General features: G+C 43.1%; 1 protein-coding gene across 1 annotated transcript in view; it reads left to right on the top strand.

Moving 5' to 3' along the window:
* Positions 1-15,348, top strand: part of Frmd4b (FERM domain containing 4B) — a 189,310-nt gene that overhangs the window by 133,078 nt on the left and 40,884 nt on the right. The window contains 2 exon segments of the mRNA XM_040737352.1: positions 13,983-14,066; positions 15,274-15,339. Coding sequence (XP_040593286.1) covers positions 13,983-14,066; positions 15,274-15,339 — 150 coding nt within the window.

Genomic DNA, 15,348 nt, shown 5'->3' with positions numbered 1-15,348 from the left:
GAGAAAATCTGAAGCCTTTTGCTAAAAAGATTTGTCTTCCCCTTGCCAACTCTGTCCCTTCCTAGTGTTCTGTCCCCTCCTTGAGTACTCTGGGAGAAGTGACACCAAGTGGCTAAAGCACATACATGGAATTACAGCCGCATCATCCTTATTGTCAGTTTAAGTTACTTTACCTGTTCAGTCTACAGACCAAGGGTTTGATCTGAGCTTTGCCATCTGTGACCATGGGCTGTTGTCCTCTAGGACTATTTTAGGAGATTGAGTGATGCCATCATGCTGTGTCACTGCTAAGTCACCCGGAGCTTCTCAAAACTTCCCTCCTGTGGTGGGCACCCAAAAGGATGGGTCCGCCCTCTTGGCCATTTCTCTCACTTGAGATAGATGCTTCCTGTCACTGCCCACATCTGCTGTGTGTTGTGTTTATTCTGTTGCACCAGCTCCTAACCTACTTGATAGTACAGATTGCCTGGCTTTGTGATTTCGTGGGTCTTGAATGGAGCCTAGGAATCTGAATTATTTTTTTCTTTGTTTGAGACAGGGTCTCATGTAGGTCAGCTGGGACTCCGACTTATCATGTAGCCGAAATGGCTTTGAACTTTTAACTATCCTATCTCTGTCTCCAAAGTGTTGTGATTACAGGTGTATACCGCAACGCCTGGTTCATGCAGTGTTGGAGATGGAACCCAGGGTCTCAGCATGCTAGGCAAGCATTCTACCAACTGAGCCACGCCTCCATGCCTACAGCCTGAAAATATGGCAGGCAAGAGATGCTTTTTGACTGAGAGCAGGGTTATGTCCTGATACAACTAATGTAAGTTAAAAAAAAATAGAAGTCTGGGCTAGAGAGATGGTTCTGGTTAAGAACACTTTCTGTTCTTGCAGAGTATAACAAGCATTCTTCCTCACCAGCCTGGGCCCAGAGCCATATCAATCCCAAATAACACACAGAGACTCTAATAGTTACAATGCTGTCGGCCAATATCCGGGGCTTCTCATTGGCTAGTTCTGTCTTAAGCATTAACCCATGACTGTGTGTGTGTGTGTGTGTGTGTGTGTGTGTACTTATCTTTTCGAGGACATCATCCTGACATATCCTCTCTTCTCAGGATCACATGGTGACTCCTACTCTTTACTGCATTTCCCAAAATCCTCCTTGACTCCTAGTCCCACCTATCTCCCTTCCCTATTGGCCAACAGTGCTTTATTTATCAACCAATAAGACAAACATATACACAGAATGACTTCCCCCACCAGCAGAGGACCAGGTTTGTCTCCCAGCACCTACATGGTATCTATAACTCCAATATCAGGGGATCCCAAGCCCGTTTCTACATTTCCCAATCACCAGGAGCCACATAGTACACAGACAAATGGACAAAACTCTCATATATGTAAAATAAAGATACCAAATCTTTAAAAAAAAGTAAAAATATTTCTGAATTTTGTTTTTCTGAGACAGAGTCTCACTATGTAGCCCAGGCTGGCCTTGATCTCACAATCCTCCTGCCTCAGCCTCCAGAGTACTGGTATTACAGGAGTATGCTACTATGCCCATTTATAGCTGCATTTAGTACACCTAGTCTTCTGAGTATTGCAGGCTAGCAACCCAGTACTGGTTGTTAACAGTGCGGTCTTCATAGCTGACTAGGACCCTCAGCTTACACTGCTGCCCAGCAGCATGAGAGAGGATACCGGAAAATGTCAACAGTGAACACCTAAATTACAATTTCGCACCATACCACATTGAAAACTTGTGAGCTCACCTTGTGTCAGGGATCGTGTGTGGTGTGTGTTTGGCACATGTACTGTCCTTTTCCCCAGGAACTAGTAAATGGATGTACCTGAGTAGGTCTGGGCATGTGTCTCACTTGGTAGAGTGCTTGTCTAGCATCTGTGAAATCCAGGACTTGATTCCTGAACTGCTGAAACTGGTTGTGGTGGGCCATGCCTGCCATGCTAAGAATGGGAGGACATCTGCGGAGACTTTCAGGTCAGAAGTTCAAGGGCATCCTAGCAAATCAGTGCCAACCTGAGATATATGAGACCTTAGCTAAGAAAGAGAAAGAGAAGGAGAAAGGGAGAGGAGAGAGAAAAGAAAGAGAGGGAAAAAGGTCAAGTCTAAGTGAAGCAGGATAATAAGCTAAATTTACTACTGAAGGCCAAATTCCACAGAAAACTGAAAGAAATGGGAATTTATTTATTTGCTTATCTGGCAAGGTTGGGAATCAAGCCCAAGGCCTCATACATGCTAGACAAACAAAGTAACACTGAGCTGCATCCTCATCCATGAAACAGGCTTTTATATGAGTGGCAGCATTCTGTCTGCCCAAGAGGAAACCAAGTATACCCCTTGGTGTTTAAACCCCAGGTATTCATCAGCACCTGCCTAGCAGTTGAGGAAACTGTGTTTCTAAATAGTTATCAAGATCCTTGTAGCAGTCACAGAATTTTAGGTAAGGTGTTATCCTTAAACACTGGATCCAGTTAGAACAGGTTTGGATCGGCCCTTGTTGCACCTGTTTGCCAAACATGAAAGTATACTTTTCTAACTATTAGGGTTACTAAACATCTCCCATTGCTTCATGAGAGGTGTAAACCTGGAGGGAATGTGTAGGGTTTTAGCACATATAGAGAAGAAGGGGACTCCTTAGCAAACTATCTACAAGGCCATTCCAAGAGCTGTCAGGTGTTAGGCACCAACCAGTTCTATTCGCCAGCAGTACATCTTTGTGTGGAACACAGGATTAAATAGAATTCCTGGGTGGATGGATGATTCTGCTCCATCCTTGGAGGCCTGCTTGTAACCCACCAGCTCATTTCTAATATTTAGAATAGATGGTAGACTTACAGGAAACAGGCCTCAGACTACAGTGTTTACACACTGTGTGTGTGTGTGTGTGTGTGTGTGTGTGTGTTCCTTTAGACAGGACCTAGCTATCTAGCTCATGCTGGCTTAAAATTTGAGGTCCTCCTGTCTCAGGCCCCCAAGTTCTGGGATTCTAGGCATGTGTCCTCATAGGAAGCTCAACCATGTGATTTAACCGTCGTTTGTTTGTATGTTTTTTACATCCACATATACATTTTGAATTATGTTTAGGTGTCAATGTCAAAAGAGGTTCATGCTTAAATTAACTTTTTTTTAAGGATTCATAGTTTTTTATTTATGTGCATGTGTGTCTGTCCTAATGCATGTTCATATATGAGTGTGGGTAGGTGTCGACTGGATCCAGAAGAAGGCACTGGATTCCCTCAATCTGGAGTTAGAGATGGTTTGTGAGCCACTCAACATGGGTGCTGGGAACCAAACTCTGGTCCTCTAGAACAGCAAGAATCCTTGAGCCACTGAGCCCTTTTAACAGCCCCTCAGATTAACTTTGTAAGAGTTGTTTCTTCTCAGGAGGCCAAGGCAGGTAGATCTCTGTGAGTTCGAGACCAGCCTTCCACAAGAGCTAGTTCCAGGACAGCCTCCAAACCCTGCCTCAAAAAAAAAAGTTATTTCTTTGTAGCATGAAGCTGCAAGCATTTCTTCTTGGTACATGAATTTAAATTTGTATCTTTTTTTATGCACCTGAGCTTTGAGTTTCAAGTATTGCAGCATTCATAAACAAAATAAAATGTGGGACCTGGGCTTTGCTTTGTTTGTTTTCTATTTTGGTTTAGTTTATTTAGGGGGGTACAGGGTCTCATGTGTCCTGGAATGACTTCATTGACTACTCAAGATAACCTTGAAATTCTGCCTCTCCTCCTTCTACTGCGGGCCTCCACGCCTGGTTTGTACAGTGCTAGAGATTAAACCCTGGACTTCATGCATGTTAGGCAAGCACCCTACCAAATGAGCTACATGCCCAGCCCTGCTTTGTTTTTTCTTTCAACTGCCCTAGAAACCCAGGTTTTCCCCACACCAAGCACAAACAGCAGTGATTGTTTTGTGCTAACAAGTGCAGTTTGTTAATTGCCGGCACTCCCTTCCTCAACGCGGTCCCATGGCAGGTGGCTGGACGGTGCTGCGAGCAAGCTTGCAATTTGCCACAAGCAGGTGCTCACAGTTGCTGGGGTGGCTTTCCCACACACCACATACGACAGCACATACAGAGGATGGCTTTGGTTTCCCAGCCATTTGGCTTCCTTGGAAAAGATTGGGGATGTCACATTCCAATGGGGTTTTCTGGGGTCAATGAAGAAAAAACATACAACTCAGGAAAAGAAGCTGGAATCCACAGAGAAATCCGTACTTGAATGAGTCCTAGGCAGAGAGTCAGAACAGCTCCCCTTCAGGAATATAGAAAGAGAATGCTGGAATGCCTAAGGGTAGGGCTTAGACTGGACAACCAGATAAAATGTAAGCCTGTGCCTTAAAAAATGTTTAAATCACATTTTATTCATTTTATGTTTAGGTGTGTGGGTACATAGTACACACTTGCCACATTACAACTGGGAGTTCTCCAGCATGGAGGTCCAGCCATCTAACTCAGATCATCAGGCCTGGCAGCAGGCCCCTTTGCCTTCTGAGACATCTTGTTGTCCTGCAAGCCTGTTCTTTCCACTCCCCTGAAATGACAGAGAAAAGCCCGTTGGTGTGGTCACTGTAGGTCTTGGGGCTCTCTGTCTGACTGGGACCCTGAGAAAGCAGTGCCTCATGACAGTTCTGGTGAAGGGCATCTTTGTAATCATGCATCCATGGCCATCAGGGTCAGGAATGTCTAGCCAGGATGAGTGGATTTACTGCTAGTGAAGGGCAGAGACATCCCCAGGAGGTCTCACCTCCCCAGCTGCTCTCCAGCCCCCTGTCTGCACTCAGAAGTTGATGCAGGTTCATATAAACAGTGCTGCCCTTACAACCATAGGGAGGGGCCCTGTTCTTTGAAGCCAGCCCTAGCTGTCCCTGCAAGCTCCATGGCTTCCCTGGGTTCCAGGCAAAGTCCCCAGGAGGGTGAACAAACAATCACCCAGCCACTGTGATGCACTCAAACGTGAAATCCTGTTTGGTCCAAAATTCTGAACACGATCGGAATTAACCCTCTGGAATAATGTTCCATTGCTGGATTCACCTCTCGTTCTGTTCCCCCCCCCGGCTTTAGTGTCACAGCCCTCCTGTTGTAAATGATAGCTCATCCTTTAGCGGCCCTTCGTCCACTCGCTGGTCATGTCTGATGGCATTTGTTGTGAATTATTACACTGAAGAGCATGTAAAATGCACAGGCGCTATACAGAACGGATTAGACATTGCACATCCACAAAAGCACAGCCCCTGGGACCCTCTCTGGCTACCACCATGGTGCCGCCTGCCCTCCCCCATCCCATGCCAACACAATGCCATGTCTGTTCTCAGAGGCGTTCACATCCTGTCTGGTTTCATTTTGCTTGCTTTGGATCTCCTGTATATGGAATTGTAATTTTTTTTTGAGACAAGGTCTCAGTATATAGTACAGGCTGGCCTTGAACTTAGAATCCTCCCATGACAACCTCTCAAGTGTCGGGATTACAAGAATTCACCACAGTACCAGGCTGTGATGATTTTTTTTTTTTTGCCCAGTATCAACTAGATTCATCCATGTTATATGTGGCTAGAGTCTGTTTTCTTTGCTATGTGCTATTCTACTACATGAATAAACTTCAATTTCATCATGTCTACTATTAGGAGATGTTTGGCAGGGGGGTTGTTCTTTTTTTTTTTTTTGGTTGGGTTTTGGTTTTTGTGTGTGTGTGTGTGTAGTTTTGTTTTTTGAGACAGGGTCTCATATTTCCTGGCAGGCTGGGAACTTACTATATAACTGGGGTGACTTTGAACGTCTGACACTCCTTGCCTCTAACACTAGCCTGCTAGGACTACAGGCATGTGTTATCGCCCACATTTTATGCAATGTCAACAATCAAACTCAGGATTCACATGTGCTGGGCAAGCATTGCACTGAGTTACATTCTCAGCCCATTTTATTTGTATTGATTTCTTCCTTTCATTTCTTTTTTTTTTCTTCTTTTGGTCTTACTGTAAATAGTGCTGCTGGAAATGTCACTCACGTGTATGTTTCTAGGTATGCAAATTTCCAAGCAATCTTATTGATTTACCATCCCACTAGCTCATTAACTTTTATCAAGGGGTAATTTAGATAGAATCAGAATTTCAGACATGCGGTGTCTATCAGGAGTTCACTGAAGATGCAATTTGCTTTTTCCCAGAATTCTAAACTTGCTGAATTGTTCTCTTCTATCTGCTGGCCATTTGGATTTCTCCTTTGCTGCAGTTTGTTGAAGGGCTGACCTCATTTATCCAGCAGGCTGTCTGCCTCGGTCCTCCTTTCCATTCCTCCATGGGCTTTTGTTGTTAGCGTTAAGTGTCGAAGCTAACACTCTGTATCAGCACTGACTCTCTGGAAGTGTCCTGTGTTAAGTAAGTTTGTGTAGGAAAAGTGGGGTCACATGGCTACAGAGTGTTCCACACAGCACACCAGATTTGAAACTAGTGAAAGGAGGCCTTTTGGACATGAAGGAACAAATTCATGTTCTCTCCAGGGAGTGTGTGTGTTCCATGACGGTCCTGACTGTGCTTGTGGAATTTACTTACATGTCTCCATGTCTCCTTCCTCTACACACTACTAGCAATTTACACTGGTAATTAATTATCCGAAACTAGAAGCCAAGCTGAGAAGGCACACACACACACACACACACACACACACACACACACACACACACACACACACACACACAGAGTTCTGGTGGAGAATGTAGATTAATAATAGTCTGCTGGTATGTTTGGTATGAAGGACAGTTGTTGGGTTAAATTCAGATATTTTGCATGAAAGTCTGCAGAGTTGCACTTTTTTTCTTGTTTGTTTTTAAATACAGTTGTCAGGCAGCATTTCACCTATTCACCAAAAATCAGCTTTCTGAGTTTGGCAAAATATGATCGATCTTCCCCAGTATCCAATCTCCCCTTCAAATGTTAGAACTTCAGTTTTGGGCTGCACAATGAAAAGCACATAGCCAGCCACCCTTGCTACCAGCACACAGTTACACACAGGCCAGTTGGAATAGTTAAGGGAGGGAGTGGATTTCAGCCTCTGCCTATGGGAAAGAATGGGCATGTCTTGATGCTTTGTCACACACAATGTGGTGATAGCCTGAACTGAACCTTATGAAGGCTAGCCATACCTCGGGAATGGCCAGGCAGCCAGAAAAGAGACTGAAATCCTTAACCCTCAATATATGTCAAGGTCTGGCTTTATGGAAAGAAAAGTCAGCAAAAGGCGAGCTGCAGTTTCCACTTACCATGATCAGCGTTGGTAGAGAATTATTTAATAAATCTCATGACATATTTCACACTTTAGTAGTCTCAGGTAATTATGCCAAGGTAAGTTAATGTGTTTTATATGTGTGTGTGAACTTGCACATAGAGGCTAGAGGTCACCCTCAATATCACTCCCCAGAAACGATCCACCATGTTGTTTGGAGACAGGGTTTCTCACTGGCCTGGAGCTCACCAAATAGGCAAGGTTGGCTGACCAGGGATCTGCCTGTCTCTGCCTTCCCAGCACTGGGATTGCAAAGGTGTGCTGCTGTGTCCAACTTTGTTATGTGGGTCCTGGGGATCAGACTCAGGCTCTCCAGTTTGTACAGCAAGCACTTTACCAGCTAAGCGGTTTCCCCAGCCCAGTGTGTTTTAAGCATGTTTAAAGCTGCTAGACCAAGATGTGTTGTTTGGGATATTAGGTAAAGTAAATAAAGTTTTCAGTTTTGATATTTTCAACTTGTGGTGGGTAAATGAAGGAGCATCTGTGCTACATGTGGCCCTGTTATCTCTTTCTTGAGATTCCCTTTTATTTCCCATCATGCTCCAGTGTCTGATACTGTTTGCCTTGCCATTTCAGGGTTAGCTTTTTAGAGGAGTCCCATTGCACATCCTAGGCTTGCCTCATGCTCGTGACCCTCCTGCTTCAGCCTTCAAGTCCTGGTGTTACAGGCACACCCAACACCAAGACAGACTCACCACACGCCACACCTGCTTGATTTTCTGATACCTGTCTCCTTGTGTGGTTCACATTACCCATTTGTATCTAAGATCTTCAACGTTTATAGTTGGAAGGACATGAGAAAAATAAAGCCTTTGTGTGTAAAAGATGTGCTTCAAAAAACAGTAGGATAGAATTCTCAGGGTCTTTTTCCCCCTGTGTTTTATTATTTAAAGCCAGTTCTTGTTGTAGGCCTGGAAATTGCTGTGTAATTTAGGCTGGCCTCAAACTTGGGCACCTCCTCAGTTTCAGCTTTCCTAGTGCCAGGATTAGAGGGATGTGTCACCATACCTGAAACCTGTGGTGGCAGCCTCTTCTTCCTCTTCCTCTTCTTCTTCTTCCTCCTCCTCTTTGCTTTATTTTCTTGCTTTCTTTTGATGTTGCCGCTTGTTTTCTTTCATCTTGTTTTGAGGTAGCATCTTATGCAGCCCCGGCTGGCCTTGAACTCTCTGTACCAAACTGCTGATCCTCCTGCCCCTAGCTCCCAAGTGCTCGGATTGAAGGCATGTGCCGCACACCCAGACTGTTGTGAGGAAGGTTTTTTTGGGGGGGATTCCAGTGGCTTCACGAAACACACTAGGCAGACACTCTGTTCCTGAGCTATACACACAGCAACCTCAGGTTCTTTGTGAGGTTCTAATTCAGAGTTTCTTAAGCCTGGTTCTATTAGCAATGGAAAGAGGCAGTTCTTTGCAGTTGGGAGTTATACTGTGCCCTGTAGGAAAGTATTCTGGCCTCCATCCAAAACATACCAATAACAGCTCCTTCCTTAATTGTGACTATTAAGAAGGTTGCTATGCGCTCATCTCCTGAAGGGAAAAATCACCCCAATTGAAGCCTCCTGCCTGAACACTTGACACCAGGTGTGATGGCAAATGACTTTTAACCCAGCACTTGAGAAGCAGAGGTAAACAGATCTCTGAGTTTGTGGCCAGCCTGGTCTACTGAGTGAGTTCCTGGACAGCCAGCACTACATAGACAAACCCTATCTTGAAAAAAAAAAAAGAAAAAGGAAAAGAAAAGAAGAGCACTAATCTAAGGAGATCTCTTTCTTCTTTTTGTAAACTATATTTTAAGAGCTTTAAACTTAAAGGAAAATTGGGCATTAAGTGCCAAGTTCCTATATATAACTCATCTCCTTCTCACCCATGGTTTCTCCTAACAGTATTATCTTGCAGTAGCATGGTGCATTTGTTATACAATTCCATAGACAGGTGTTATATAGTCCTGACAAATGGATAGTGTCACATGTGCTCTTTTACAGCTCCATATAAATAAAATCAGGGCCTTAAACACCTCGGCACTCCACCCCCATGACACTTCTCTGCTTTGCCCCTGAAACAGAGTAGTGTATGGGTGTCCATGAGATTCTAAGACCTCCTATCCCTTTCTGCTAAACCCTGGAGATGCTCAAGTCCCTTATAGAAAATAGTCTAGTCTTTGTATGTAACCCACACATGTTCTTGTTTGAACCACATCTCAATGAATTATGCATACTACAACAAAAATACCATGTAGATCATGGGTTGTGGTATTGTTTATACCATAATGACCAGGAAAAGTCAGTCTGTGTTTGGCACAGACTCAGTTTTTAATATTTTCAATTTGTAGTTGGTAGAGTCCATGGGTACAAAGCCTCTGCTTGTGAACAACTCATTGTTGGTTCCTCTCTCTCTCTCTCTCTCTCAAAAAAAAAGTTGTATCATATTTTTATGTATGTGTTTATCTGTGTGTCTGTATGGGCTATGCATATGTGAGTGCTTGAGTGCCTGTGTTTGTGGAGTTCAGAAGAGGGTGTTGGGTCTCCTGGAGCTGGAGTTACAGGTGATTGTGAGTTTCCGGAGAGGGATGCTGGGACCCAAACTCAGGCCCTCTGGAAGAGCAGTGTGTGTTGGTAATGGATGCGCCATCTTTCCATCCCCTACTGGCTTCTCTTTAAACAAGCGGGGATTGCTTGAAATAATCCCCCCCAGGGCTTTCCTATTAATGTGCCTGTATTAGTTGTTCCTCCATGGTTGATTAGTAAGAAGAAGGCTCTTCATGAGTGAATATTCATTGTTTAGAATGATGGCTGGCAATTAACCTTTGAAAATCGATTGATTTATTCAGTCAGCATTTCCAGACAAATAACACCATATTTTACAGTGAAAAAGGATAGTATAAATATCACATCTTCTGACTGGGCTAGCTTCTGGCTGTCTAGAACAAAAACTGTTCTTAAGAAATATTGGCAGAATGACATCTTAAACGCCAAAATTCATCTTAGAAAATTCTAACACAGGCAGTATTTGTCATTTGAAACACACAGCTGTTTCTTTGAGTAGGTGCTAGACACAGAATGAGCTTGTGTTTGGCAGTTATTAATTGATTGCTTAAGTGATTAAAAAAAATCTAAGTGTTTAAGATACTTGCATTTAGCAGGGGACATAGGACCAAAATCATCTTAAAGAGTCAGAGCTTCAAACAGCTATGGGTACTCACTCTCATCAATGAGCTTGTTAGATAGAAGAGTGGATACAATGCTTCCCTTCCCATCCCCCCCCCTTCTTCTTTTATTCCTGTGTAGCTTTGGAGGCTGTCCTGGAACTAGCTCTTGGAGACCAGGCTGGTCTCAAACTCACAGAGATCTGCCTGCCTCTGCCTCCTGAGTGCTGGGATTAAAGCATGCACCACCACCGCCAGGCTCTTGGCTGCATTTTTATAACTTTTTTTGAAATTAGTTCTTGTTTATTTTATGTGTGTGAGTGTTTTGCCTGATTGTGTGTATGTGCATGGGCATTGCATGTACACAGTGCCTGCTGCCTTCAAAATTAAAAAAAAATGGTGTCAGATTCCTTAGAACTAGAACTAATGGATGGTTAGGAGCCTCCCTCCATGTGGGTGCTGGGAATTAAATCAAGTGCTCTTAACCAGTGAGCCATCTCTCCAGCCCCATGCATTTTTATAACTTAAAAGTCAATACATCGTATGAAAGCTCTCCATGTTAGGCATGCATTTTATGCTTACTGTCAAATGAATAAGTGAATTTATGAGAAATAATAACTTCCAATCTATTGAACTCTTCATTGCCACAAAATTAACTGTAAAACAAAACTATCCTAGACCTTGGAACATGGGTTCTTGGAATATGCCTTGTTGTTCACCTCAGTCTGAAATTCAGCAGTATACATGGATTGCTGGCAATGAGTAACAGCTAAAAATACTGTCTTATCCTGGCATGGTGGCTCCCGCCTGATACCATAATATTCACAGTATTGGAGAGTCAGAGATTGGAGGATCATGAACTTGAGGCCAGCCTACACAGCAATACCTTGGTCTCCAAAATCACTAGAGAGAGACAGAGAGACAGAGAGAGGGAGAGAGGGAGGGAGGGAGGGAGGGAGGGAGATAGAGATGGACAGATACAGAGAGAGAGAGAGAGAGAGAGAGAGAGAGAGAGAATATGTGTCAAAGGGCTTTAAAGGATAGAGCCTGAAATTATTAAGAAAATAAATATTAGTCCTAAGAGTTGACAGTTGACCTTCAATATTGAATAAGTTGGATTGTAGTATATTTTGATTTTTCTGGAAGCACAAACCAGTTTCCCAAGATTGTAAGCTTGATGAAGTCCTATGGCTCAGATTCCAAATGAGTGGAGAGAATTATTCTTATGTAAGAACGAGAGCCAAGTAACTTTTGTTTCCTGTTGTGATTAAGAAAGCTGAGTCTTTCACCTTCAGGTAGGCCCCAACCCTCTTCTTAGGAAAACACATTGAGTGTATACAGAGCCTGCTCAAAGTTCTTTCCATAGACGTCTGTCAATAAAAATGGTAGACCAAGACGTTGCTGTCGTTCTTCTGTTACTCCCCTATCACTCTCCGAAATCAGCCATCTTTGGAAAGTCCATCTTTGCAGAAATCTCTAGAACAGACAGAACCAGAACAAAGGGAAAGCTTTCCAACTAAGTAATAAGAACAAGCAATATCTAATACTGAAAGGTAGGCGTAGGCTACACAGATCGAATGGAGGCCATGTTTTAATCCCGTTTGTGGCTGTTGTTGCTCTTTTTCCTTTGGATCCCCACCATAATACGGACATGCACTTGGTCTGTGAGGGCTGGGTGGGCGATTTGAAAGGAAATTCACTCTTGGTCCAATGTATGATCTTCCACAAGGTGGCTCACGTGCTTATTATCATGGGTAGTGTGGTGGTTGTAATAAGATGTCCCCCATAGTCCATGCATTTGAATACTGGGTCCCCAGTTGGTGGCTGTTTGAAGAGCTTAGGAGGTGTGGCCACAGACATACTAGAGGAAGTCTGTGTCACTGAGGGAGAGCATTCAGGTTTGAAGAAACTCTCTTTTGCGTTTGTACTCTGCTTCTGCTCCAGCTGCCAATCACATCTGCTATTTGCTACCGTGCTACCATGCTCCCCTGCCATCGCGGTGATGGATTTTTATGCCGCTGGAACCATGAATTCGAAGTGAACCCTTCCTTCTATAAGTTGCCTTGGTCATGGTGTTTTATCACAGACACAGAAAAGTTACTGATACAGGAAGTTGATATGAAAATGCCTAAATGATGTTTTAAAACTTGCCAGTTTTTCCCTCTGTGTGTGTGTGTGTGTGTGTGTGTGTGTGTGTTACTTATTTCATTTCTGTGACCAAATACCAGATGGCAGAAGGTCATGGCAGCAAAGTCTTGACAGTGTGAGGCAGTTGCTTGTATCTATAGTCAGGAAGCAAAGAGAGGTAAACGATGGAGATCAGTTGACTTTTTCCCCTTTATCAATCCATGACCTCAAACCGTGGGATGGCACCACCCACATCCCGAATGGGCTTTTGCTCCTGGAAATCAGATGTGTGTCTCCATGGAGGTTCTCAATCCTATCAAGTTGACAAACAGGATTAGCCATCACAGGGCATGAGGGGTTATACCTGTGAGGGGTTGAGAATGCTCACTCAGCATTTTAGGATAGTCTAGGACAGTGCCTTGGGAAGACATCTAAGAATCAGGGTTAGAACACAGTGGTTAAAAACAGGACCTTCGGAGACAAACGGACTGACTTCCAATGCATGTATCCTCTACACAGTAGCCATGAACTGTTAACAAGTGATCAGTGTCTCTGAATCTCACAACTTTGCCAGAAAAACAGCAGGGTTCCCAGGGTTGTAAGCCACCTTTGCATGTTTGCTTCCAAAGAGCTAATAGACCTTCTAGAGCCATGTTTAATCCTTCCTCAAATACTCAGGGCTGCTAGAGACTCTATCCTCTCATATAGTGCATGACCAGCTCTCACTAGCTCATACTCTGCAAAGACCACACCTTTCTCTTGACAATTGAATTTGTCCATTTTATATAGAATTTGTCACCTTTATAATACAGAATGTCTGAACTATACATCAGTACATTTAGGTTCACTGTGGGTGATGTGAGGGGTCCCTTGGATTAATCAGAAATATATTTTCCTGTCCTCTTATATTCCAGAGAGTTATGCAGAGACTAACATTTCAAAGCTGGTTGACTTGGTCCATTGTAGTCCAAGGTAGTAGGAAAATAGCAGAAGAGTGACTGCAATGTATATGTAAACAGTTTGATCATGTGATGTCCATATTGGAGAACTTGTAGACATTCTGTGAGAAGTTCTAAGGTGACTGGTGTTCCAATACACTGAATATTAGGAGCTGCTAGAGCCGATTAGGGCAGTGTTTCCAGAACATGGAAAAGTAGGTAATGGAATATGAAGAATACTATGTAAAAAAAAAGGAAAATATGAAATATGTGCAATCCCATTCATCCTATGTAAAGAAATTGCTGCTTACAGAAAGTATCACAGACTTGAAAGTTTATGTGGTTGTCTCATATGAGGATGGTCTCTAGTGAGTGACAGAGACCAAGGTCCTATAGTAACTATTCAGGTCTCTTTGTCAGGGGAACTTCACTGGATATCTTTTCAGGTAACAGTCTAAAATTACTGTATTGTGTTTCTTCCTAGTGATGAGAATGCCAGGAAAGATTTGAAGACACTGCCAGTCTTTCCAACCAAAACCCTTCAGGAACATCCATCACTCGCTTACTGGTGAGCCAGGAGGCCCCAAGTTGTGGTCATGATCTCCATTGAGCACTGGGCAGGATATTAAAGAGAATCACTACTTTTTCTTTCAAATTACTTGTATTCCTTGTAAATGTAGTGTTGGTGGTCTCCAAGCAGTGAAGATGGCCTACTTTTGCACAAACAATATAAAGATGATAAAACATTCTATTTTGATAGCTTCAAATATGAAAACAGGTGTCCATTTTCCAAATACACAGGGAAATTAGATACAGAGCCTACATTGCATTCTGACTCTGGAGCCTTCTGAACAAATCACTGTTGAATGAAAGTCTCTTTAAAAAGTAAAAAAGGTGTAGGAGGAAGAGGGCATGATGATTGGTCTCAGAGAGATGCTTACAGCCTCACAGGTTACACCTGGGGTGTGACTGGAAGAGCTACCAGAAATGCAGGGTAGAGTTGGGTCTGAGGAAGGCTGATTCTTCAGCATAGTCTCTCCTCTTACAGGATAAAACCAGAGCCTTTTTTTCTTTTACATCACTGTGTCCAAAAGTGGTGATAAGAAGAATATTTCAGATAGTGTTTCGAATCCAAGCAGGATTTCTTAAAGTACTTTTTTTAAAAAAGAAAGAACAAAAGCGTCTCCTATGGCTCAAACTGCCTGGAACTCTTGTTGTAACTAAGGATGACCTTGAACTTCTGGTTTTTCTGCCTCTACTTCCCAAATGCTAGGATTACAGGCAGGGGTCACTGTGCCTGGTTTATGTGATTCTGGGGATTGAACCCAGGGCTTTGTGCATGCACTGCGAGTTAAGCATTCTACCAATGGAGCTCCATCTCTTCTTTTAATCAAAAACAAAAGGATAAGTCTTATCCTCAAAATTACCTCAATGATGTTCTCTGTAGCACTTAATATTTGTACTTTATATCTAGTATGATGCATCTAGAATATTAGTTCTCTATTTGAGAAATCCATCTTGATTCCTTTTCTAGCAAATGACATTTTAAAGATATGAATATGAATTACATAATTATATTAAAAGTTAAAGATCATGCTGGAAGTAGTCACATGCTAAGCTCAGGAACAAGGGTCCTACAGAAACAGCAGAGGATGCCACTCTTACTCCCAAATAAGTATGTTCCTCTCAGGTTTTCAGTGGCACCCTGAGAATGGAGAAATGGAATAGGGTGTCAGAAAGTCACATGTCACCATGCTTATTTCCCTGTTTTGCAGTGAAGACAGAGTGATTGAACATTATTTGAAAATCAAAGGTCTGACTCGGGGTCAAGCTGTGGTCCAGTAAGTATC

The sequence above is a fragment of the Mesocricetus auratus genome, unplaced genomic scaffold (genome assembly GCF_017639785.1).
Source record: "Mesocricetus auratus isolate SY011 unplaced genomic scaffold, BCM_Maur_2.0 Super-Scaffold_100676, whole genome shotgun sequence".
Lineage (NCBI taxonomy): Eukaryota > Metazoa > Chordata > Mammalia > Rodentia > Cricetidae > Mesocricetus > Mesocricetus auratus.
Note: the sequence above shows the minus strand (reverse complement) of the source record. Positions and strands in the feature narration are given on the sequence as shown.